Source organism: Tympanuchus pallidicinctus, unplaced genomic scaffold, assembly GCF_026119805.1.
Source record: "Tympanuchus pallidicinctus isolate F22 unplaced genomic scaffold, pur_lepc_1.0 scaffold6, whole genome shotgun sequence".
NCBI classification, from domain to species: domain Eukaryota; kingdom Metazoa; phylum Chordata; class Aves; order Galliformes; family Phasianidae; genus Tympanuchus; species Tympanuchus pallidicinctus.
In genome coordinates, this window is record NW_026294780.1 from 13,940,976 (window position 1) to 13,967,089 (window position 26,114).

At 36.7% G+C, this 26,114-nt stretch overlaps 1 protein-coding gene across 4 annotated transcripts in view; it reads right to left on the reverse strand.

The window, feature by feature from the left end:
• Window positions 1–909: 909 nt before the first annotated feature.
• TMCO3 (transmembrane and coiled-coil domains 3) overlaps window positions 910–26,114 on the reverse strand; it is a 29,014-nt gene continuing 3,809 nt past the window's right edge. Inside the window, exons 3-13 of one of the 4 annotated variants that reach the window (XM_052705907.1) lie at window positions 23,765–23,944; window positions 20,766–20,957; window positions 19,849–19,977; window positions 19,108–19,200; window positions 17,728–17,914; window positions 16,844–16,961; window positions 16,059–16,254; window positions 10,005–10,155; window positions 4,527–4,606; window positions 3,863–4,012; window positions 910–2,294 (exon numbers count right to left, since the gene is read on the reverse strand). In XM_052705907.1, coding sequence (XP_052561867.1) covers window positions 2,181–2,294; window positions 3,863–4,012; window positions 4,527–4,606; window positions 10,005–10,155; window positions 16,059–16,254; window positions 16,844–16,961; window positions 17,728–17,914; window positions 19,108–19,200; window positions 19,849–19,977; window positions 20,766–20,957; window positions 23,765–23,944 — 1,590 coding nt within the window. In that variant the 3' untranslated portion in view covers window positions 910–2,180. Of the gene's footprint in view, window positions 2,295–3,862; window positions 4,013–4,526; window positions 4,607–5,240; window positions 5,400–10,004; window positions 10,156–16,058; window positions 16,363–16,843; window positions 16,962–17,727; window positions 17,915–19,107; window positions 19,201–19,848; window positions 19,978–20,765; window positions 20,958–23,764; window positions 23,945–26,114 lie in introns of those variants that run through there. The other 3 variants (XM_052705906.1, XM_052705909.1, XR_008211688.1) reach the window with 3 other exon arrangements.

Here is a 26,114-nt window from a genome sequence, read left to right on the forward strand (position 1 = left end):
TAGTTAAGAAATAAAGTTTAAAAGTTTAATTTGGTAGATGTTAAACTATACTGTAAAACTTTAGAAGAATCTCTTTTAGAAGACCAAGTCTCAGGCCACCTCATGAGACTGAATGTGTGCAAGTCTGCAGGGCCTGAATAGCATGCATCCCAGGGTCCTGAAACAACAGGTTGATGCGGTCACCAAGACACTCCATCATATTTGAGGAGCCATGGCTGTCAGGCAAATTCCCAATGAGCGGAAAAAGAAAAACATCACTCTCATATTTATGAAAGGGAGAAAGGAAGAACTGGGGAACTCCAGGCTGGTGAGCCTCATCTCTGTGCCTGGGAAGATCATGGAGCAGATCCTCCTGGAAGAGAGGTTAAGGAAATGAGGAGGCAATTTGAGAGTCAGTGCGGCTTCACTAAGAGCAGATCGTACCCCATCAGTCTGGTGGCCTTCTGTGGAGGAGGGACAACATCAGTGGACAAAGGACGGGCAGCTGAAGTCGTCTACCTAGTCTTGTGTAAGGCCTTTGACACAGTCTCACATCACATCCTTATCTCTAAACTAGAGAAGTATGGATTTGAATGGTGGACTATTCAGTCCATAATGAATTGGTTGGATAGTTGTAGCCACAAGGTTGTTGTAGATGGCTCTGTGTCCAGTTGGAGGCCAGTGATGAGTACTGTCTGCAGGGGTCCATTGTGGAACTGGTGCTTTTCAACCTTTTTATCAGTGACATACAGTGAGATTGAATGCATGCTCTCTATGTTTCCGAATGACACCAAGCTGAGCAGTGCAGCTGATAAAACAGAAGGAAGGCAGCCTTCCATTTTAATTTGCAATTTAAACCTACATAACATACGTTTTTCTAGCTGTTTGGTGGGTATCAAAGTTGTTTCAAATGACAGTATAATACTGACCTGAAGTGTTAATATATTTTAATAGCATTGTTTTAAACAGATAAACCTCAGGATGATTTTTAAATTGTCAGAGTAGACTACAGTCTATGAATTAAATCTTCTCTATGATTCTTCTGCAATAGGCTTTTACAAGGTGCATCCTGTTTATCTATAATGTTTTAAAGAACAAAGCACTTACATCTAAGATCACATTCAATCTTTCTTTAAATATCATGATATTTTAAAAGACTAACAATTTATTCAATATAAATGCAAAGTATAAAGTTGTGGAGTTCCAAATACATATTCAAGCTGCCCTTTCTAGTTTTGTGCAAATTAATTTACTCAAAATAATTTCAAATGCAGAATATTATAAATAACATCCAACCTCTGCAGTGATTTTTTTTTTTAAACATCTGCTTGAAATTAGACTATCCATATCTACTAAGTTTATTTTGGATTTAAAACAAACAAAGAAAACTGTAAACAATTACTGTAACAGTAGCTAGGAACAGGAATGCATGACAACTGTCAGTCTTCAAATATAACTTAAGTTATGCCCTTTTTCACCATCAACTTATAATCAAGTATGTAAATAAATGCAAGAACTAACACAAACAGAAGTTACCACTGAAAGAAAACACATTATATGCTGTAATTTGGAACAAAGTAGCACACAATGTTGGCTGCATCATTTGGAATACGTATTTGACTGCTTAAAACAGTTTGATACTAACAGTTAAACTTTGTAGAAAGGACTAAGACTTTAACTCACCATTACAGATTTGTTTTGTGATTGAATTTACACTGCTCTAATGAACTCATTCCTAAATGCGAAAATGACTCAAGTCATTTAATGGAAGGAGATACCATAGGCACCATAGTACACTTCTTTTCTTTTTTTTTTTTTTAAACAAAATCTGGTGGTGAATTAACAGTAACGAAAGGAGGATGAGAATTAAAAGGCACATACAGGCAAAAAAAAAAATAATCAACAAAATTTGCATGATGCTACAGTTAAAAAAATAATTTAGACTGCATAATTGATCAGATAAAAAAAATAGTCTGGCAGATCCTAATCTGTCAGAGAAAGCCAGTTTTGTAAGAGGCGTGCAATTAAAATCAAACAATTCTTTAGTGTTGAATTTTGTTTTAAGGTCAGTGTAAGGCTTATTACCAAGTGCATGTTAAGAGGACTACTGAAAACCTCTCGTTTTCCAAGTGCATAGAAATACAATGAGCAATGAAGATATGTTTGCAAGAAGATGTGTTCTTGTTCATGTGCAAGTCTTATCAAGTACTTGAGCGTCTTTCAGGCCTTGGAACACATTTCATAATTGCAGCTCTCCACAGGGCAGGGGCAAGTAAAAGGCTTAGAGTAGTCACACTCAGAATAAGAAGATAGACCTGGAAATTGGAAATAAAAGCTCTCCACAGTTACAAGGCAAACTAAGAAACTATTGGAAGTTTGATGAGATCGGACATTTCTCAACAGTATTTTCAGGAAACTTCACCTGTCTCCTCATCCACCTATGTTATAAACATACACAGTTATAAACACTGTTATAAAAACATCCAAGTGCAAGCACAAAACATCTGTTCACCCGGTTTGAACATTCAGTTACAAAAACAACACAATGAACTTACATTAAAATAATTATTTAGATCTGCAGTTAAGAGGTCAATTTTGAAAGCAGAGCCAACAAGTCAAAGGCTAAACACCACTTTATGAAAAAACAAGATTAATTCAGGTTTGCAAATGTAACTGCAAAGTGCATTACTATTTTAAAGACTAAAAAAAACAACAAAAATTCCTCTAAGTCATACCACACATCTTCTGAAACGAGGTCCTGGTTACATATTCTGAAAGAGTCTTACAAAATGGCAGTGGGAAGAAAACAGAAGAGTGACTTGAAGCAATTTCAGAGCTACATAAACTTATGCAGTAGATAACAGCACGAAAAATGAAAGCCTAAAGGCCTCCCTCCAAACAAACTGGGTGGGCCCCCCTAGATTGATTCTGTAATCACATATGGGTCTCTTGAAACTCTATACAAACATACAGTATTTATAACTCCTAATTATATGCAGGAGTAAACATGAAAATGAATCACCTTAACATACACAAGTGAACAGCATTGTGTAAATTTTTCACACTTGCTTAATTTGGAATTGGTTCCAGCATTATACAGCCTACTGCTCACACAATGGAAAGCTCAGAGAGCCAGGCAGCGGAGTATTTTTGTGAGCAGAGACACAGAGGAGAACACACATAGCTTTAGAAAGCAGGGTCAGTTGTTACATCTCTGTAGCTATAGTTTACTGAAGTTTGCAAAGCAGATTTCCTCTGGAGACAACAGTATTCTTGTAACTTGAATATAAAAGTAAGTTAAAGTTTTCCTTCATAAGAAATTTTTTTTGAGAACTGCTTTAAAAGCTTATTTCTTCTGCAGAGGATTTAAAATTAACAAATTTCACAGGTGGTGACTACGAGTTTGTTTCCTCCTTTGTTTGTTTAAATATTAAGTCAACTTCCACTTCACCATACCTGCTCTCTAATTTATTGATGTTTCCTTTCTCAATTCCTATGCTCTCAGTTACCTCTTCCTATAGCTGTATCAAGATTTCAAAAGCACAGGCTTCTAAGCCTTAGTGACTTGGGTAGTAGCTACAATTTACTGCTCGGTTAGTAAGGAAGCTCTAAGGAGGAACAGTTAAGAAAAAGCATTTGTAACAATGTCATTTTAAATGTAAAACTTGCAGCTTTAATATTTTAAGTCCAAGAAGTTTAATGAGTGAAAAATCAAACTACGAATCTTGTCAAGGACACACGTTTCCATTTGTATGGGCTGATTATTCGCTAACAATTTAGAGATGCCACCAAATATGTGTGTATTTCAAATACACTGTAAAATAAAATCCCAGTAAGATACTGAGATGCAAAATGCAAAGTTAATAACTATAAAATAGCTTACCTCCCGAGATATGATCCCTGCTCTGCGTGCTCTGCTTCCCAGAACAAAAGAGAATTCACTGACTTGTGCCAGTCCTGCTGAGACAATCCATTTGATATACTGGCTGGTCTTTGGAAGAATCAGAGAAAGGACCAGCACTGCCAAGACAAACTTTGAGAACATTGAACATTTTTTTGTTTTTTTTGAGTTGTTGCTGCGTTGTTATTGTTTTCTTGATTACTTTTTAAATAAAGGAAGTATAATAGATAAAATAGAACAATCAATAGAAGATACATTGCATCACGTGCAACACTGGAGTGGACTTTTAATTATGTTATCTGTATTAATGTCAAAAGAGGCAAAAGGTAGACAGCAGAGTAAAAAGTACCATCTTATTTACTATAATAAAACATTTGATAATTTGATAACTTTTCATGAATCCTAAGTTAGACAAATAGGCATTTCTCCATGTGTAACAAGCTTTTACATTAAGAAAGATCTTTTCTTTAAGAATACACACACACAAAGAATGTTACATCAAACTGTATTCTATCAGTTAGATTTCTCCAACTGCAGTCAAGATGTAATATTCATTGCTATACTAGATGTGCAGTTTCTGTGCAATTTTCATAGTGACATGCAGTGCTATTCAGACTATCTAAAGATTAAAAAAAGAAACAAATACCTTCATTATGACCACAGACAATGTAAGGAAGAGTAACACTGTGAGTTCATATATTACAAACGTGGGGAAAACATGAAGTCCTAGGAGGAAGAAAAAAAAAAAAAAAGTGCTATTATCCCAGTACTTCTTTTAAAACCAGCAACTTTTGCCAAGCATTCAGACTCACATCTAAGCCAAGTCTTAAATAGCAAAGTCTTATGTTTGTTGGAACGGACAAGTAAACAGAAAAGTATGCAGTGTTTCCAAATGCCAAAACAATATATTTTTATTCTACACTATTTGCAGATAGATATACTATGGAGTTGTATTGCATTTAGTAGAGGATTTTCATTTTTTATTTCCCCTTTAAAGGTATCTGCTACACTGGTATATTTCATTTCTATCTTATTTAAAGCATACACAGTTTGTTTGTTGCTGAACACTGCTAATGTTTCACAAGAAGCATTTGCAATGGTATTTGCAAACAGCATTTGACTTTTTTCCAGATTTTTGTAACTATTGCTTTGATAAATTTTTAACTTTCAGAATAAAACTATGATGAGGAAGCTCTGATCTCACTGAATATAATAATACCCAATTTGTTATTCTAGGAATCCCTGGAGACAAATATTTCAAAGCTTAATGCTGATATGTCATTATTATCATTTTTAAAGTTAACAGATTTAATTGCAAGACTATATTTTCAAAAATAAACAAAATCCCTAGGATACCTACCAACACTACCTACTCCATCACTGAAACACTCCTTGCCAAATCTTTGGAAGGGTTCATCCCAAACAACATTCAAAATCAAGTTAAATTGTGTATGATTGACTCACAAGCACTTTCATTTATAATGTTTTCTCTCTTCTGCACCAGTAAACAATCCAGAACCTGAATGAAACACATCTCTTTCATGAAAGCTATAAAAATACCACAGGAAAATAATGCCATTGTTCTGCAGTGTTTGCAATATAGACTTTGCTAGCGATTTAGCATTTCTGTATGAAGCTGTAGTGGACTATTACTTGGGAAATAATGTCATTTTCAGGTTTTATATACATTACAACTACTACAGAAAATTGCTTTCATCCCATGACCCTCATTCACAATCCCTGAAAATCACCTGAACAAGAAAAATCACTTTGAATGGAATCAGGGAAAGTCATTAACCTCTGAGTATGGCCTACAAGCAAAAGAACTGCATAAAGCCACATTGCTATGGTGTAGGAATTTTGTTGTTGCTGGTTTTATTGGAAAAGGAATATAGAAGAAAGGTGGCAGAACCTTATGTCTCAAACTCAGACACACAAATTTTATTCCCGATAAGCACCCTTGTGCTTTTTCATTAAGCTTATCTGTAGAATCAGTAAAAGGTGAAATTTTACTGTAGAATCAGAAAAGGAAGAAGCAAGATAATAAGAATTGTGAAGAGCACAAAAGCTCAAAACTACACCTGAGTAGTATTAAACATCCCAGGAAATCAAATACTTGTTGGAGAAGTCCTAGAGTCCCTGAAATCAATGCAGAAGAATCTTAAAGCTAAGTCCATCACCTATGACATGAGGAACTTAAACAGGTAAGCAACTTTGGAAGCTCAATCCTTTTTCACAAAAGCTCTTAAAAAGGAAACTAAAATAGTGTTGGTGTCCTTGATAAATTCCTAGTAGCTGCTGATTCTTCAACCAAATTGTTTCTGCTGAAGGCTAAGAGATCTGTAAATCAATGCGGTAACTTCTTAATGGAATGCAGGATAAATTTTCACTAATTTCCCCTGCTTTATAGATCACAGAGCCAAAAGAAACATATAGAACTAACACTTCTTTTCTTCCTAAATGCAGAAGAGAATGTACTTACAGCAACTTCAAGATATTTTGTCTATATGCGTACTGCACCAGAGATTTTTATACAAGTACTACTTAGCATGCACACACTCTACTTTATTTCTTAATTTCTGTCTAACCAGAGATGCACAAATACAAAGGATTATCAGAATAAGGAAAGAGATGGCAAAACAAAAGAGATGAACACTGTATCAAAAAAGAAATCTAGACGTGTGCATACACACGGAGGGGCAAGTAGCTTCTGTTTCTCTGGTGTTTATCACATGCGTGTTGCTTGTTCACTTTTAGGCTGGTCTGAGATGATATACATGAAAAGCGGCTAGAGAAACACAGCCTGTAACAATGTCTTGTTTGACAAGAGGGCCAACCAGCATATCTGGAACTGAAGATTTCAAAGGAGGCTGTAAGTATAGCCTAGGGCTCTCATCACTACTGGTGGATCAACTTTCTCAGTTCTGAAGCAGACAGGCAGCCTGAAGTTCATTTGGACTGCCTCCCAACATGGAGATTATTACCTTATTCAAAAGAGCTGAAGTACAAACTACCACAGATTTCTACACTAATCCTGTGGAGGTAAGCACCTATAGGTGATAATGTCTCTAAGCTAAAGCAAGCCTAAGCCTGTCACGTACACAATTCTGAGAAAACAAGCATACAGCCCTGCATGCACGCACATTTTGGGGAAAATAAAGCCCACCACAGTAATTCCATAATTACTGCAGATCTTTGTCCTATGCAAAAACTTAGGATAAGGCCGTAAGTAAAATCAGGCTGCTATACAGGCACATCAAGGCTTCCTGACAATATGAAGGCCATCAGAGATAAACTTCACAGACAAGAGATGCACTAATTTCAGCAGGTTTACTTAGACTTTGTGACTAGGCTCAGGATTCAATAAGGACTTGTTCTCTAAGATGGAATAAGCACTTCAATCAAGAACTCAAAAACTTTAGCACCATCATCTGGTAGTGTTGGCCTGTCACTCATAGCTAGTGTACCAATTAGGTAGGTTTTCATAGCTGAACACAGTCCATGGGCCTTCAGCTCTAAGCACTGTTGTGTAGATGGTGGCCTTGCACTGGAAGTCAAGCCAAATGGCACAGTTCATTCATGTAAGTTGGTATATTTTCATTTAAGGATGACTGCAAGGAAGACTTTTCACCTTTTTTCAAGTACCTTTTTTTCTTCAGGAAAAAAAACAAAACAAAACAAAACTTTAAACGGATTCTACCTGCCTGTTGCATCACAGCACATGAAGATCGAAATGTAGTCATCTGCTTGTCCTGGAAAATCCAGCATCAACAAGGGGAATCTTAGAGATTCTTGACAGCAGACACGATAACAGAAACTCTGGTGGCTGAACCTCAGCCAGGTTCATTCCGACTCAGATTCTGACATAGGATTAACTCGGACACATCCTCAAGATAGGACAATCCATCAGAAAAATAACTTCAGTGATGCATTTGGATGCTGTATCTATCAAGACTTTAAAAGCCTTTTAAAGCCTTTGACACTGTCCCCCACAGCATCCTCACGGAGAAGCTGGCTACCCACAGTTTGGATGGGTGAACACCTTGCTCGGTGAAACACTGCTGGATGGCCAGGCCCAAAGAGTTGTGGCCAATGGAGTTAAATACGGTTGGCGGCTGGTCACAAGTGGCGTTCCCCAGGGCTCTGTACTGGGGCTGCTTCTATTCAACATCTTTAACAATGACCTGATGAGGGGACTGAGTGCACCTCCAGTAAGTTTGTAGATGACAAAGTAGAGTATTTCCCTATAGTCCTTAAAAAACGCCACTTCATACAACTCAGCTTTCTTTGCAACATCGCTCCTTTTTAAAAACTACTTCCTTGCCACTGAAAGAGCTTCCACGCACTGTTAACCACACACTTTGAAAGCAACTGAAAATAATAATGGGAGGAGACAAAAAGTTTGGAGGGAGATGCTTTGTTTTATGGAGAAGGTTTTTGTTTGTTTTTGCACAAGCAAGCAGCACATTTTGTCAGATGCACATACATAGATCATCTTTCTGATTTTTAGCTAACCTGCTTGTGAGGTGGCGTTAGCACCCATTTTCTGTAAAACCACATGAGCTTGTCAGGCAATTTTCTCTCCCTTCTTACAATTCTATTAACAGCAGTCAAAGATACTTGTTGAATTCTGTACCATAATTTCAAAAATAATTTCAGTCTTCTCTCAAATCAGTGCTGCTATCTTCTTGTCCCATTGGTACTCGTAATTTACAAAGGACAGCGTTTTTGTTCAAACTCTTGCAAAACTGACTTCTGGCTTATGATTACATTCCATGCTTTTAACTCTGGTCACACATTTAGCCTCATCACTTTCTTTACTAGCAGACATAAATGACTTATCTGTGAACATTTAGCAGTTACTCATCTAACCAATTGTAGGTTACATTGTAGGGACTGTCTACTGTACAGTCCCAAAAGATTTGCCATAATTTTTTTAAATGAAATGGTGAATGAGTTCTTCAAATAATGTTCTTATCTGACTGATCAGCACAAATTATCATGGGCTGGGCAAAACGGATTGAGGCTGGTGAGCATAACTTCTTCCCTTTATTTTTATCTTGAAAACTGCCAAGAAACACTTTTGGTTGCTGTTATGGCACCGCAGGCATACAACAGGTACATGTATGAGGTAAGGCATCAAATTCTGATGAATACTGGGCTTCACTACCATTTGAGTAGACATGGAAATAAAAAGACAGAAAGACTAAAAGGAAGAAAAAATACAAAAATTTATGAGTGACTCTAGTTTAAAGGAGACTGGATTTGAGACAGCCCTTATTCTAGACATTGCAAAGCTCCCCAGATAGGATACACATCTCCTATACGGTCCAAAGGGAGAAGCAAGCACTTTCACTCAGCATGTCTCCTCATTCAGTATACTGAAGCACTTTAGAAATGTGTTTCAGTTTCTGTCAAACAAGGCATGCTAATGCACAGAGAATCCAGCAGTTTAAAATGAAGATATCAGTTGATTATATAAATATTCTCAGAATTAACATGTTCTGGATAACAAGCATGATGAATCACTTCTCTGGTCTTAGGCATCACTATTGCATTTCAGTCAGCAGATAGTCTTACCCAATCTTCCTGTGCTGAGAATATGCAGATTACATTTTCCTAACTAAAGAAACAAAATGCTGGAAAAAGGATCTGCTTCCATTGCCATATTCTACTTATAGGGAAAAGCAAGCTATAAGGACCTGAAACCTACTCTCGCTGACTCAAAATGGTAAGAAAATTTTGGTATAAATTACAACTATATCCAATATCAAGACTGAAGAATAGTTTCAAAAACAAGCAAATCAACAACAACAACAAAAATTAACTTATTTTTCCCTTAAAATTTTAGTAAGGTTTTTAAATAGTTCAAACAAATTCAGAATTAACAGTGAGAAAGTTACATTAAGACAAAAACTGACAGTACAACATGGGAATTTCTTATGAAAACTGATACTGCATTTAAAATATAAGCAAAATCAAACCAATCGTGTCATCTTTTAATGTTTCAGTGTGCATAGAAATAAAATCCACCCCTCCCCCGAGTTTGTAGACATTAATTCTCTTTTTCTTCCCCTGCATTTGTAGGGCAGCACTATTTTTAGTAAGCTTTGTTAGAAATTACCTATGGATGCAAAGAAAATGATGGCAAGAAAGTCACGTATTGGTTCAATACAGGTCATAATCTCCTCAGTAACCATGTGACCCTGAGAAGAGATCAGAGCTCCAGCTAAGAAGCATCCCAGCTCCATTGAAACATCCAGCAGCTCTGTGATCTGTCAAGGAACAACAGAAAAATCTGTTACCGTTCTCACGTCCAGAGTGACCATATATACCATTTCACTGCAAAATTACAAAACCATACATTGTGCTGGATGTAGTGAATGCCTGTGCAAATTCAACAACAAATAGAATTTGCTGATTTATTTCTGTTTTCTGCAGCACTGTATTTAGCCAAAAGTCTCACAAAAGCAGTTTCCCTCCATGGTGTTGCCTCCTTCCCCACAAAAACAAAAAATTTTTTTAAAATCTGGATCACAATGCTTTATGTCACTCTTGTGGATGGCATCTGATTTCAAAGACTACAGAGAGACTAACAGCTTAGAGTCAGCACTGCACAATACACTGAGGCTGTAAAAATAAGCCATAAGAACTGCATAATTTCCAACTGTCAAACAAAGAGGAAAAAAAAGTAAAATCTTATAGTTTGGGAGAACAGTCTCAATATAGCAGACATAATAGACATTTTACTACTGTAAATTGGACCTGGATATGCTTGTGTTTTTTACTGAATAGCAAAGAATTTAAGCATGTGGAGTTAGCTGCTGGAATGAAGCACCTATTTGAAAGAACTCAGACTCCTCTTCATTGTTGTTTTTTCTTTTCTTTTTGTTATTTGAATATGGCACTTCAAGGGAGAGATTAAACATGCAAAATGACTGAACCAAAAACCAAAGAAACTGCTTAAGGCAATGCCTGTAACACTAAAAAAGCAAGCAGCACTTTTCACAGGAATAAATTACTTTAAAGCCATGCTGCTGAGGACAGTCACCTCACTTAGAAAGGACAATTCTATTAATATTAATAGAATATTTAAACTGAAGACTTATTTCCATAGTAATTTAGCTTAAGCAACGACACACCACAGTACATTTATGGATAACATTGATCATATGTCAAACAGTGTTACACAGAGGCACAAAGCTAACACTCAAATGACTCAAAATTAACAGAGGAGAACAAAAGACAATGATAAACAAGCAATGCATAAAATGTCACTGAAAATAAAATCCAGTCTTCTGCGTATTTCAGCATCTCATCACATAAAGCCACTTGCATACTAGTCCTTAACTTATTGCAAGGTATTTAAGAAAACAAATTGCTTCTGTCATTGCAAATGGTTGCTGACTGTTCAAAAGTAATAAAATAATCCATTCCAGCTACTATGTGAAATATGCCACTTCTGATACATTTGTGTCTTAAAACAAAAGGAATTTTTCAGTACAGTTTCAGAGATGCGCAGCGCTTTTCACAACAACTTGAAATTGTAAGGGGGAAGAAAGAAATGCATTAAATTAATTAAAATAAGAAATACCTGTATATAGATATGAAACATTTTTGAAAGTCATAACTTCGTGAATATGATAGATCCAGTACAGCTTCTTCAGGTAAACTGGGAATTATTTCTACTTCTCTGCTATAAACTCACACATTCTGGTTGAAACCTTTTTAGCTAGTATTTTAAGTATTTGCTTGCATGTGGATAGATTACCATTTAAGAAGGGATTTACCACCCCTTGTACTGGAATTGCACAATGCTATCCTGTTCTAAGAATCACTATTGAATCACTATTGAAGCAAGGCACATTTTAATTGGGAAGCAACTTGGAGAAGAGAAGGCTCTAGGGAGACTTCATTGTAGCCTTCCAATGCTTGAAGGGAGCATATGAACAGGAGGGGAACAGCTGTTTACAAGGGTGGATAGTGATACAACAAGGGAGAATGGTTTTAAACTGAGACAGGGGAGGTTTAGGTTAGATTTTAAGAGGAAGTTTTTCACACAGAAGGTGTTGAAGCACTGGAACAGGTTGCCCAAGGAGGTTGTGGATGCCCCATCCCTGGAGGCATTCAAGGCCAGGCTGGATGTGGCCACACCTGACTTCTTTCAGTCTGTTCTTCAGATTTAGAGCTAGATTTATACCAGGACTACTTTTTCTATTCCCACCCTAGTAAGTGGTTGTCCAGTAGCATTATCAGTAAGTACATACGTTTCCTCAACTAAATCTGTAGAGTCGGGGTTCATTTTAAATAATGCATACAGACATACAATGAAGAGTGTTTTACTGGTGCAATGGCAGTTTAGATAAAATTTCTTATATAGGCAAAACTTGAGAAATATTTTGCATTTAGTAATCCCTCTCTGTCTGCACCATTTTTAAAGTTTTGCTTTATTGAACATTACTCTAATGATTACTATTCCCCAGGACGTGTTCTATCCTCTTCCCAACTCCTATATTACAGGAAGCTTCTCCACTCAAAATTAAATGAAAAACTTTTGTTAATTTGCATCCTTCTACCTCTGTATAATTTAGCTTTCATTTGTTTTCAAAGGTCCCATTTTACTCCTAACTCAGAGAGGATTGCTTTGCTCTCATGGGAATATAGGATTTTTATGTTCAAATATTCTACCACAGCAATAAAGAAATAAACATTACTCTATGCCATGTTCCAGCTGAATTTCAGCCATTTGTTCAGCAGTTGTTTTGCCTACTAATATTGCCTATCTTACTCCTTAATCATCATAGAAGCCTGATGAATAAGGTAAGTTAGTAAAACTACAGAAACCCCTCAGGGAAATGTATTAATATTTGGGACATTCATAACTTAAATGTGTCCAAGATGAAGAGATGAATACTAAGTTTGCACTTTAAAGAAGCAAAGCCTTAATGAGAACTGAAATAATTTTTTTGTGAGCCTTTTAAAACTCCATCTCGGATGATTTTATGAAATAATTAATTTGAATATAAGATTACAGTTCTTTCTTAATCTTCTCTCCTTACTTGACAAGGAGTTCGAAAGCAGGTTATGAGCCATTGGGAAGTACTCCAGCAAACAAGGAATTACATTCCTAATAGAATGCAGGAAAAAGTATGCACAATTTCTTACATAAAGTACTGCAATAACACAGCTATATTTTCAACTTTTTGAGATATGAAGACAGCTGGCAATTCCGCTCTCCTTCTGTCGTCACCATAGATCTACCATGATGCAGTCAAACTAGAAGCCCCTTTTTACCCACAACTGATCGACACCCTGCCTGACACACGGCATGTTCTTCAGGTCACTGTAGTACAGTTCATGTCCTGACATAAAAGCACCATTTTGGCCATCTATCCTCTGTGGCTTTAAAACCAGAATCAGGCTTCACTTTCAAAACAGTACACAGTACCAGCATGAATCAAAGCTGGAAAAGAAGCTGAAAGTTTAATAATTTTCTACTGAACTTTTGTTACTGATGATAAGCTATGCGATTTAAAGATGGATAACCATGTAGCAAAATTCAGCAAGACTTGCATAGGATTGGTACCTGACAGTCTCAGAGCCCTCCAATGTGAGGAAAAAAAAGGGGAAAACTTCACTTACATATCTGAGATATCTCCAAAATTTGGTAAAACAGCTCATATTTGAGATGTGTTGCATCTCCTATTCTAAGTTGGCTTACAAAGAAAAGACATATTGAAGGTCCAGTTTCAAATTTTGAGTTGCAATGTTATCCAAGTGAACCAAGCAGATCAGAAATGCTCTAGACAAAGGAATGTTCAAAAATAATTTCCATGCAGAAAGATCCTCAATCAACAGGATAACACTTGCACTGCAGTGTTAGTAAGCAATTTCAGTGTAATAACCTTCTCTGTCCTATCCTCCTTTTTTTCCCATACAGTCGCACAGAAGTTGCCCTTAATAATAGAGAAACCACTATTCTTGTTTAATTTGTCACTGGAGAATTTGAAGCATGGGACATAAGTAAAATTAATGAAATTTTTATATATACATAAAATGTGCATTACACATGAATCCCAACATGAGATAACTTAGGTGAACCCCAGACATGGCCTTCAATGTGGAAGCACATAAGTATTTGCATGCATGAAGTACAAACATCATGCAATTCCTACCTCAGTCATGCATTGGGAAAGACATGGCCTGCAGAATATCTCATATGTTAGAAAGAGAGCTAAAACATTTTGCTTGAAAACATCTCTCAACTTTTCCTAAATGGAACCACAGAGTTTTCTTTGGTTAAAGCTGCTAAAACATACATTCTCTTACTCTGTCCTTGAAAAGCTTTTTTATAACTACACAAATAGGCAAAATTCCATGTGTCCAGATAATTAAACAAATTCTGTGGATGTTTAGATTTGTTTTTCTAAGGAGAAAGATCTTTGTAAGCACTATGTGAGTTCAATTTTTTCTTACCTGGCACTCAAAATGCACTCACATTCAAAAAGTTGATTCTTTCCAAATTCATGCAAGATTTTCAAATTAGATTGCCCCCATGCTTTTTTTCCTGAAATAATAGGGCATCTACAACAATTTAGATTTAGATTTGTTTTCCAGAATATCTTCTTGATTAATTTTTCAATAGGACAACCACATTGTTGGTGGAGGTTTTCTTCTTTCCATTTTTTTCCCTTTAGCTCTTTGAGCTTAAACCACAGCTTGTACTGCAAACTGTACTAAGTGTATCTGTACCAGAGAACATAAAGCATCTGAACTGATTTACCAAGGTTACATTCAGCATCTTTTGTACTGATCCTTTTAATACATTATTTATCATGCTTTAAGGGAAAGCTGCTTTTGCTTGAAAGCACACAAAATATTTGTTTCTTTTCAAACGCTTCTCATGCTGAAGAAGCACTCCATTTTTGTGATACACATCCAATATGCTCAAACCTATTCCCCCTCAGGTTTGTATACACAGCTTACATCAAGTCACATACACCAACTCCCTCTGCATTTGATGTCAGTTTGGGCATAATATACCCAATTCAATCAGATCAATCTATGCAGACCATTTTTTTCCATCAAAGCAGTTGAAGTTCTTCCAGGTACCGCAGTACTTAATGTGACTTACATTGGGTTTTGTTTTTATTAAAGCTGTTCTACAAATGTTATGTCTGCCTGATAGAAAGTAAAAAGGAGGGAATAGCTTTGTTTTTTATTAAACAGCACTTGTGTTTGGAATATGAATAGCTGTTTAGGGGGATGCTGCTTTTAACACACATAACAAAAATCAATAAATTGTGAAGGTATGCTCTCACTAACTTCTTTCTCTATTGGCCCTGTAATAACTGAGCAAACACAGATAGAAAAAAAGGCTCCCAAACACTGCAGCATCTTTGATAATTTTTCTCTGAAATTCTCAAGGCAGACATAAAAATCTGCACAAGCAGGACAAAGGAATTTCAAACCCACAGTTAAAATCGTTGGCTGTCACAGTCTGTTTGCCAACAGAAGAGTCTGTTGGGGGGCTGAAATATGAAATAGAAGCCAGGGGATGAAAGATCCAAATAAACCAAACTCGTAAGAGATCTCAAAATCAATTAACGTGATCTATATCCTGGAGAATTATGACTTCTGAAGTTCTATTCTATCTTCTCACTTCATGCATAAGAATCCTGTACACTGCAGATTTGGTAAAATATCTGAACCTTTGGGCATTTCCATGCTTTCTCAACTTCATCTCCAACTATTTCCCACAGAAAAAAAAAAAAAAAAAGCTATTTTATAATAAAATCTATATCAAGAATTTGCCATTGTAAATGAGCCATTAAGTGTCACCATGTGCCATTATCAGTATCCCCAAAACCCATCCTAAATTATTTTCAAATGCATGAAATACCTCAAAATTAAAATTGTAATCACATTCCTTATAGTATCTATAAGAGAAATTACCAGAAGTTCAATCTGTCGACATTCAAGTTGTATCAGTTAATACTTACCTGTGCTGTGACAAATGAATCATCTGTGCTTTTCTGTTTTAAAACATTTTAAAGCCAAAAATTAAACTGCAGTGTTACGTGGATATGCAATAACAGCAAGTGCGATGGCTTTCACGGCACTGACGTAGTAAACTCTACCACACGTATCAAAATGTTTTATTAATTTAAAAGATTACCGTTAACATCAGGAAGATGAATGCAGATATTCCTAGAATGAGGATTTCCTTATTCCCTTTGCTTTCTGCATGCAACTTGCGATAATACGGTCCTATGAGGTAAGTCTTTATAACAAGACATATAAGAAAAACAGCAGCCAGAGAAAAGAGAATTTGGCCAATCAGTATCAGTATTCTCAGTATTTCCTTGAAAATGCTGGAAGAGAAGAACAAACAGAACATTTCTTTCAACTGCTCTCTTGCCTCTAAACCAGTTTTCCTTGACTGAAAAGATCTCATTCCACAGATGTCTGAAATTCGGTACCTACAGTAAGATATTTCAAACGTTAGCAAGACAACACAAATACTACATCTGCTAAGTGTGTCAATCTCTTTTACAGAAGTTTACTTCCATTAATTCAAAAAGACTTCTGCTGACAGCTCTTCATAGTAAACAATAATCAATAATTCTATCCCACAGCCTTTATCAAAAATGCCTTTAGAGAGTAAGGTCTAAAGAAATCAGTAATAAACTAAGAAATTAGCAACAAAGTAACAAACTTTTCACCACAAATTTCAGGTTACAAGTCAGACTGGACTAAGGTAGCTATAGCAGAAAGAATATCCTCATACAACATGGCAACATGGCAAGTACAAACAGTGAAGGGAACGCAGAAAACAAAGTCCTATTTTTTAGTGGACTGACATTAAAGGTAACACTGCCATATTTGTATTTGCAACTTATATACTAAACTGTAAAGGCCAGGGGGGAAGGAAGATATATATATATATATTTTTTTTTTTACCTGGAATGTGTGCTCACCCCTGCTTGAATAAGTGTAGGCATAACAGCTATAAATAAGCCGAGCTGCACATCCTGCATCACCAACATGCCAAGTAGTACACTGCTGTAGTCAATATCCCCTGCACACCAAACAAAGCAGTCACGGAAACATTTATCAGAGTCTATTAATGCTTGCAGAAAAAACACCATCTTAATCAAATGAAGGCTATGTATAGCTCTCAACGAAGTGAGGTCAAAGTATCATACAAAGCTTGACTTTGTTTTGCAGTTATGCTCTAGTTATGCATTTACTGGAACTTCTTTACAGAAGCTTACAGTCTGCAGAGTAACAGGCAGATCTAATTTAACAAGAGTCAGCATATAGAAAATAAACTTTTGGCAGTCGAATAGGAGTATTCTGGGGAGAAGGAAAACAAAAACACCTTACAGCACCTATGGATAAGAGAGGTTTAAGGGGAAGAAAACAGGCTGGCAAAACTGCTGAAATGAAACATTTAGAAGCCTTTTGAGAAGCCAGCAATACAGCACTTGAAAGTACTTATTTGAAGAGCTGCTGTCTTTGAAAGACTAGCAGAATGTGGTCTTAGCCTGCAGGAAAAGGATGTGAATTACTTCAGTTAGCATTTCTGCCCATTGACAGTAAAGCCAATTTTGCACTGATTTTAACACCGTTCCTTATCCAGAAAGGACTGGCTACAGAAGTAACAGGTGCACCTCATAGCAACAACACATTTAACACTGACCAGTTAAAGGAGGATGATCCCGTGCAAACCAGACAAGGTTTTGTTTCATTTTTAAACTACTTTCTCTTATAATATCACAAAGTCCATTTTTGTCAAATTTTATTATACATACTCAAGCAGTCCGTATTTAAATCACACTTACCTTCTTTATCTCCTCGAACAGTACCTGCAAGAAATCTTGACACCAATGGTGTGCTTGATAAAGACAAGCAAGTGGAAATGAAGACACTTTGTGTTGGTCTGATTTGGAGCAAGTGTCCCCACAATAAACCAAAGGCAATCATCAGAACCGTCATGTAGCAGGGTCCTTGCAAAGATATTTTCCACACCTCAGGAAGAAAACAAGTTCTTATTAAGAAGTTTGACACGTTACAGATATTTTCAGTGCAAATAAGCAGTTAAAGTTGCACTATCAGGCACTGCAGTGCTGGGCTACAGACATAACCAGCTCTCATCATACGCATCCCAAAGCTCTAAAGATATTACACCTAGGAGATAATACTCTATGTCAAGAGGCTCGTTAACTCATGAAGGCTCATTAAGTATACTTCCCAGAGCTCGTAAACCAATAAATTAAGGGTCAAAGATCCACTATGGGCTGAATTACATCAAAATCAAATGGAAGACCTGTTATTTACTGTGATTATAGGGGAAAAAAAAAACAACATAGGGAGTGGTGTAAACCACCATAAATACTGGCAGCCCAATTTATACGAGTCCATCCACGATTTTGAAGTTGCTTGCAATCTAGTAACGGTTTGCATAGTATCTATTGAAGAACCTCTGAATTGCTGACTTTCATTTTTGACTTCAGATGGACTAAAAATAGGAGAGTAATCTGAATACTCAGACGTCAACACATTTCAAAGAAAGCTTTTATAGTCTCACGAACTCACAACCATCAATTTGGGAACAGATCACAAAACACAACTCTTTAAGTACATGCAGTCTTCACATCTTCTGTGGTAGTATTTTCCAATATTAACATTCTAGCTCGTTTTATGAGTTTGTTTTTTTTAATTAAGATCAAAAACAACCTGTACCTTTTTGCTGAATCCCAGTGGCCACTGCAAGTAATACTCATGATTGTGCTAATGTACTTGCAGAATCAGCTTACTAGCCAGTACAGCACGTATCATCAATTCAGTATGTAGTACTTAACAAACAGATTTTTTTAATTACAGGACTGGCAAAATCACCAGACACTTCAAAACAGCAACTGCATGTTTCTGCACGTCAAAATAAAGCAGAGATGGATTGCCATAATTTGTCTGAGATTTTTTGAGCAATCAACCTATTTTACTAAAATGAAAAGGAACAGCAAGTTTTGTTGGAGACACTGAATAAATAATGCATTCTATTCTTTCCAGAAAATCAAAGAAAAGATGCCATATTTGTCTTTTCAAAACTGTACAATAACAGAGTCATATATGGTAGAAAGCATGTGCAAATCTGAAATAGAACTGGTGACTTAAACGTTAGCAGTTACATCTTGTAATATAGAAGTACAACAAAGAAATACCTTTCTTAGTCTTTCAGGAGAAAATTCCAGACCAACTAGAAAGAGAGTGAAGAATACACCAAATTCTCCTAATGTCTCCACCTGCACAATAGACTTTCAAAAACATAAAATAAATATCAGTGCACAGTAACCTAATTATAAAGCAAATTGTAAGTATACTTACAAAACAAGTATTTTCTCATAGGTAATTCACTTGCTAGTAATATAGCAACACAAATTCCCTCAGCAGTGTAGTTCCCACTTCCTCACAGTCTCTGAAAATCCATTGCTGAATCTTTCTAATGTCAACAATACAATCCTGTTTCTAAACCGAGTGGCCAACCTTCTCATTCCAAAAGACACGTACTACATAAAGGTTATTATTTATTTTCAATTTCAGAACATGAAATTTTGAAACTGTATTTCTTTAGTCTTTTTTTTCCTAATGTGAGATTGAGGGGAAAAAAAAAAAAAAAAAAAAAAATTTTTTTACTCATTTTACTTGCCCAACAGTCAATTTCAGTAAGAGCCCATGTAACAGCAGAGGTTGAGAAGACAGGAATTTCTAAGCAATTATGTGAATATTAATGTAATACACACATTTAGCATCTATTCCATTGTGCCAGTTGGTCAAACATTTGTTAATGCACAGCAGACCACTACTCAAAACACATGCATTTGAAGTTGGACATACCTTTTTTTAAAATGACTGCTAAAGATTTCAGTAAATGCAATCAGTCAAGAAACAACATGCATGCCTACCTTAATGCTATTTAATCCAGATGGTCCTAACAGTACGCCACAGATGATGTACCCAAACATAGTTGGCAATCCTATCATTGTGCATAGCCAGCCACATGGCAAAGACAACATTCCTATTGTCACAATATCCTAGTATGTAAAATGTACAAGTATGTTAGTATAAAGGATACCCAAATTAGTGGTGAAATTAAAGACTATTACCCTTCAAAAGGTGAGTGGCACTGTAAAATTACATGTAGAATACTGCCTGAGAAAACAAAGCAAAACTTCAGTAAACTTACCTGAACACAACTGTAGGCGTAAGCACTTCTGTTTGCAGATGAAGCATTCAAAAGACTAACCCTTTAGTAATAAGGGGAATTCTGATCAACTTATAAAATGTCTTAAATACATTATAGGAGGTATACAGTTAATTAGGTCTGCTACAGAGACTGACAGTTTGCATTAAAACAAAACAGTGGAATAGACCAATTTTGTTTTTTAAAAACAATCTCCATCCACTTATTTGTCATGGAGAAAAATACAATAACAGACTGATGCATTTTGCAGCTTCCATTCCTTTACTGCCGTACATGAACATATAAATTCTCTGTTGTGACAATATGCAAGTGGCTTGTCAGGTAAGCTAGTAGCTTGCTTTAACACTGTGCTGCCCCAAAGGAGCAAGTTAAGCTAAATATGAACAGAGAGCATCCATGTGGTTCATCATCAGTCTTATGAATACTGTGCTCAAATTAGGAACACACCGGCCAGATTGCAAGGAGAAGTGGGGAAAATAATGAATGCCAAGGTAGCTTTGTAGGGGAAAAAAAAATGTGAAATTGTATTCAACCCAATAACACACTACCAGCATATAAACTGATGGGAGTAAGTCTTATAAAAAAAAAAAAAGACAATAGCATCTCTACAGTTATCACCTTTATGAAGTGATGATCAGCACGAGGAATGGTTGAATCCCTGGGCTTGGTAAGGATATACTGATTGTTCTGGGAATCAATGAGCATACTAAGACCTAAGTCATCCTCTACTTCTCTTTTTGAAGCATTTCTTTTGGAGTTGGCTTCATCTTCTTCCACCCTTAAAACAGCTTCAAAGTTAACACCTCTTACCTGTAAGAAAAAGAAGGAAAAAAAAGAAAAACAAAAACAAAGACATGCATCTATGAAACGTATGCTAACATGGAAGGCTATTAGCTGTGCTTGGAGTTGCTCCAGAAGGTGTTCATGTTGACTAAAAAACACTGCAGCTTCTTTTTATATAAATATTTTCAACCTTTTTATCAAAACTTGATGATAATAACTGAAAATGCTATGTTTGCTTTTCATTTTAATCAATGAGAGTTTTTCCAGGCCAATTTTCTATGCCTCTTTAGCCAAGCTGTTCCATCAAAAAAAACCCCACAACATTATAAAGATGGGGTTTCAAAGCTGTAGAATTCCAATGCAGGAAATTGAAACAAATTCTGAAGTTTGCAGAATTACTTAAAAGTATAATCTGTCTAACCAAACATTAGCATTTTTCAGTGCTAGAATGAGAGGTTGGTGACCATTTTAGAAATTAGGGAAGTTGTATTTTCCCACTTTTTGCCTACAACCTGCCTTTTTATGTCTATTCCACTTTCACCTCCCTAAGCTCCCCACTTACCACACTATTTTCCATTGCAGAACCGAGTGTCCATTGCCAAGTCTAAGAGACCAAAGCAGGTTTTCATGTTTTCAGCTGATGAGAGAAAGCAGGAGCAGCTGCGTGTCACATACATGCAAACTGCTCTCACAGTATCAGAACAAAGAAGAAAGGCTTCCCTACAGCCAGCGTTCACGAAGAGCTGTTTCTAATCAGAACACACAATAGATTCCCAATCCTGTTGCTTTTCTGTTATCTACACTCCCAACCTCTTCCTCCACAACCTTATTGCCACTACAAGGAAAACAAAAACAGAGCTTAGAACATAGTGTTAAATGCTGACTTCACAATTTAAAATATACTGATTTACACGTAAGAATTATTTAACTGCTTAGTGCAGTTTCCCCATCTTGCAGATGACTGATTTCACTAGAAAACTGAAACATTAACAAGGCAACATCTGTTCTAGAACCATCTTGAGAATTTGAAGTTATGAGGTCAATGATAACATTCACTAAACAAAATTACATTATTAAATACATCAGCTTCAAAGCATCTGCTTTGAAGATCTGGAATTCTAAATTCATACAGAGTTTGTTAAGTGTTCCTTTGTATTTGGTAGCTGTGTAAATAGAATCTAACCAAACTTCTCTGTATCAAAATTTAAATAGTATCAAAGACCAAATAAAAGTGACATTACTGGATAAATGTATTCATCCTCTAGAGAAGTTCAGCCTAGTTCAGAAACAATATTAGAAATAGAGGGAAAATGTTGCAAGATTAAGACAATTATGAAAAACAACCTTTTTTTCCCCTGTGTAATATATTTATAAATCATATATTGTGATGATATCATGCCAGATTTTTGTTTTTATGAATAATAGATTCCACTATGAGAACAAGAGTAGATGGCATAGCTCCAGAATGCTTCGAAAAACTACTAACAAAACGATGACAGCATTTATTTTCAGGATTTTACTTCTTAAAACAACTATTGCTGAAAGGGTGTTCCATGCAACAGTGCACAAATATTGTTGTATTCTATGACATAGGTTAGAGCTTTTTTCACTTGTCTTTTAGCTTGAGAGAAAACATGCTCGACAGTCCTTACAAAGACAGAGATGTAAACAGTCCTCCAGTTTGAATTTCGTTATTTCTTTTCTTTATTTCACGACTAGAGATATAAGACAAAAAATAGAAGAGCACTGGACAAGAAGAATACGTTGGTTTTTTTCCCTTCAGTGACCAGCTATTGCAGATGAAATAGTACTCCTATCACTAAAATCGGCTGTTATATCCCAGTGTAACACAAGAGGGCACTCGAGCAAGCTCTTCTCTACACTCTTTCGGTCCTGCTAGGTAGGATTACGTGGAGCTATGATTGCAGGGGTCTGGTGTAGACAAAAAGCTACTTTCAATTTCCTTCAAGAGCATACAGTCACCAAGCCCGCCTGACTCTCTCCTTCGGAGCAATAGTTTTTCCTCCTCAGCACAATTCATGAGCTACATCTGTCTTGTAAGACAACCTGCAAATCAACAAAATCTTCAAAATGAAGAAGCCAAATAAAACTGCAACCCATGGTTGTATGAAAAGGACCAACTGAGGGGCTGTCTCTGAGAAAAACACAGTGGGACACTGGAATAAACTGATGTACTGCCAGATCAAACTACACACAGCCTTTCCTGAGGGACACTGTCAGTCGTGCAACACATAAAACAAGAACAACACAAACGGTGCTAAAAGCACAGAAAGTCACAAGTCCTTACCTTGAACAATACATGTTTATGCAGGTTGTGAAAACTAACTGCAAGGATTCTTGTTCACCTATAACTTTCTCAACAAAGAAAAAAAATAAAAATGGAGACTATACTTAACACAGTAACTCCATATCCTGTGAAGTCTAAATATCACAGTCCCTACCACCATCCCAGAGTGTCATGGGTCATAACTCCCATGAGCTGTCTCAGTGAGAAGGAATACACTTGTCACTGTAAGTGGTTGCTACAGGGAGTACTTCCAAATCAAAGCAGAGAAATCTACAACAAAAAGAATAATGATTCCTGTTTGCTCATTCTTAACAAGCAATTATTCTACTAGTAAATGCTTTCTTTTCTTAAAAGGGAAGAGAAAACAAACGTGGAGCCAAAAGGTGTTGTTGTGTTTTCCTGTTTGCTTTTTCAAAGCAGTGACTAAAATCCTAATAACTAGCCAATACAAGACAAATACACCTACAATGCAAATATCAACATAAATGAACACATGAATGAAAAGACAGTCCAAAACCTTACTTACAGATTTGTTGTCATCAAAGGCGTGTTCTTCAATTTCTTCCTCTAGTCTATCAGCTGCCTTCCTGACATCTTCAAGAATTTCATCAAGCATTGACAGGCTTTTGTTTTGATGCTGCATGTTCTTAAGGGCTTCAACCTGATGCTTTTCTGCTGCTAAGAGTTCAACGTATTCCATTTCTTCCTATTGAATTTCAGAACACAGGTAAAGTGCTGGACAGGCTTTTATGCAGCAAAACTTTGATAGAAACATGCACTTCTTTTAACATAAAACATTTACCAGTAGCACTGCAGAAGCAACACAGACAGTATCAGTGTCTGCCTACCAGTCTTAACAGAGAGAACAGGGTAAGGAACACAAGTAATTCCTAGGTCAGACTCAGTTGCTTGAACACAAAAGTTTCAATCTCTATTTTTGATATACTGCCATACCCAGCTAGAGATCAGATTGAAATAGCTCTCCCTTTGATTTTATCTGCCTTCCCCACATTGGCATCTACAACGGCCCTAAACACCTCAGCCAGAATAAATGAAGTATTCCCTTCTCCAGGCACTTTTGTAGATGGACCTTTTTCCACTTGACACCTGCAAGGACATGCATACAATTCAAACAATTCCTTGACGCCAAGACAACACTACGTTCAGAGCAGCCTATAACTGTGTTTGGCCCTTTTAAAAAATCTTGTCAGTGAGATGAATGCTCCAGGTTGTGTTGAAACCACGGAATTGTGGTTCTTGTATACCAGGGTTTGTAATTAGCATAGTTACACTGGACTGATGAAAGGCCCCCAGTTCCTAAAATAACTCTAGCTAGGAAAAAATGTAACTACTAAGGTGTTTGGACCAATAGCAACAGTTTATTCATGCGACAGGTAAGTGAGTCAGTCACTCTTGTAAGCCTCAGGGAAAGATATGGTCTCTCTATTGCTCTCTGTTAGCAGACATCATTTAAAAGATGTAAAACCCCCAGCCAGTATGAGAAGTGGACTCTTCTCCTCAATCAACAACCTAGAATTCAAGGTGGAGTTAACAAAGGTTAGAGTTTCTGCCCTTGAAAAAGAAGCAGGTTTTTTCTCTCTCTGAAAAGCGAGGTAGAAGAGCTGTGGAAACAATCTGGTTTTAATTGCAAGTTCCTTTAATGAAAAAGAAGTATTTGTTGCTGATGGAAGTAGTATCTGGTTGTACCCACTGACCACTGCTGCAGCTGTTGAGTGGAACAGTAAGTGATGAGAAGGAAGTGTTTTCTCAAACACCTTGCTACACGTTATGCAAAGGAGCACCACAGTGCAAACACTGTTCCACACTTCATGCTGGCATTGGAGACATTTGATCATGAAGTATATGCTAAACAGCGTTTCAAGCAAGGTAATACATGCAAGGATTCTGTACTAAGCACGAGATGGGAATGCCCAGCAATATGTGCAAAGGGAAGGCAACGCTAGTTAAGAAAGCATCATTACTGCTCTCTGCTGTTTGTTCAGTGACAGATGAAAAAAGTAAACTCAGAAGAGGATGCATCTATGCAATGCTCATCTTTTCCATTGATGAATAAGTACTGGACGCCCAAGAAATTTGAAGCAGATAGAAAGTAGGTAAGATTTTGCTGCTTCTTCCAGAACTCTGCCACAATTCCTTGAGCAAATTCAGGCAGAGCATATAAGCAGGAGGGGAACAGCTGTTTACAAGGGTGGATAGTGATAGGACAAGGGGGAATGGTTTTAAACTGAGACAGGGGAGGTTTAAGTTAGATGTTAGGAAGAAGTTTTTCACACAGAGGGAGGTGACGCACTGGAACAGGTTGCCCAAGGAGGCTGTGGATGCCCCATCCCTGGAGGCATTCAAGGCCAGGCTGGATGTGGCTCTGGGCACCCTGCTCTGGTGGTTGGTGACCCTGCACACAGCAGGGGGTTGAAACCAGATGATCATTGTGGTCCTTTTCAACCCAGGGCATTCTATGATCCTATGATTCAACACTTCCCTGCTGTGAATGACTCTGTCATGCTCTTTCCCAGAAACAGAACCAGCATGAAAAGCATCACAAACATATTCTGATACCAACAATTTTCAAATACTTGGCAGAAATAAAGTGAATGAGTGATCCTGTATCCTCTACAGTCATTAGTATTTTCCATTGAACTACTTTTTGGAAAAATATCTTTTGAGTAGCTCAGCAAAATATAATGACAACAAAAATATAGTGGAAGAAAATTGGACCTGATGTGTGAACATCTTTTGAACACAAAAATTTATTCCATGTATGTCATTTTCATCTGGCATGTGCTTACCCATCGTCTCCTCCTTTATTTCATACTATAACATAAATTACAAAGAGAGAAACAAATACTGCTGTTACT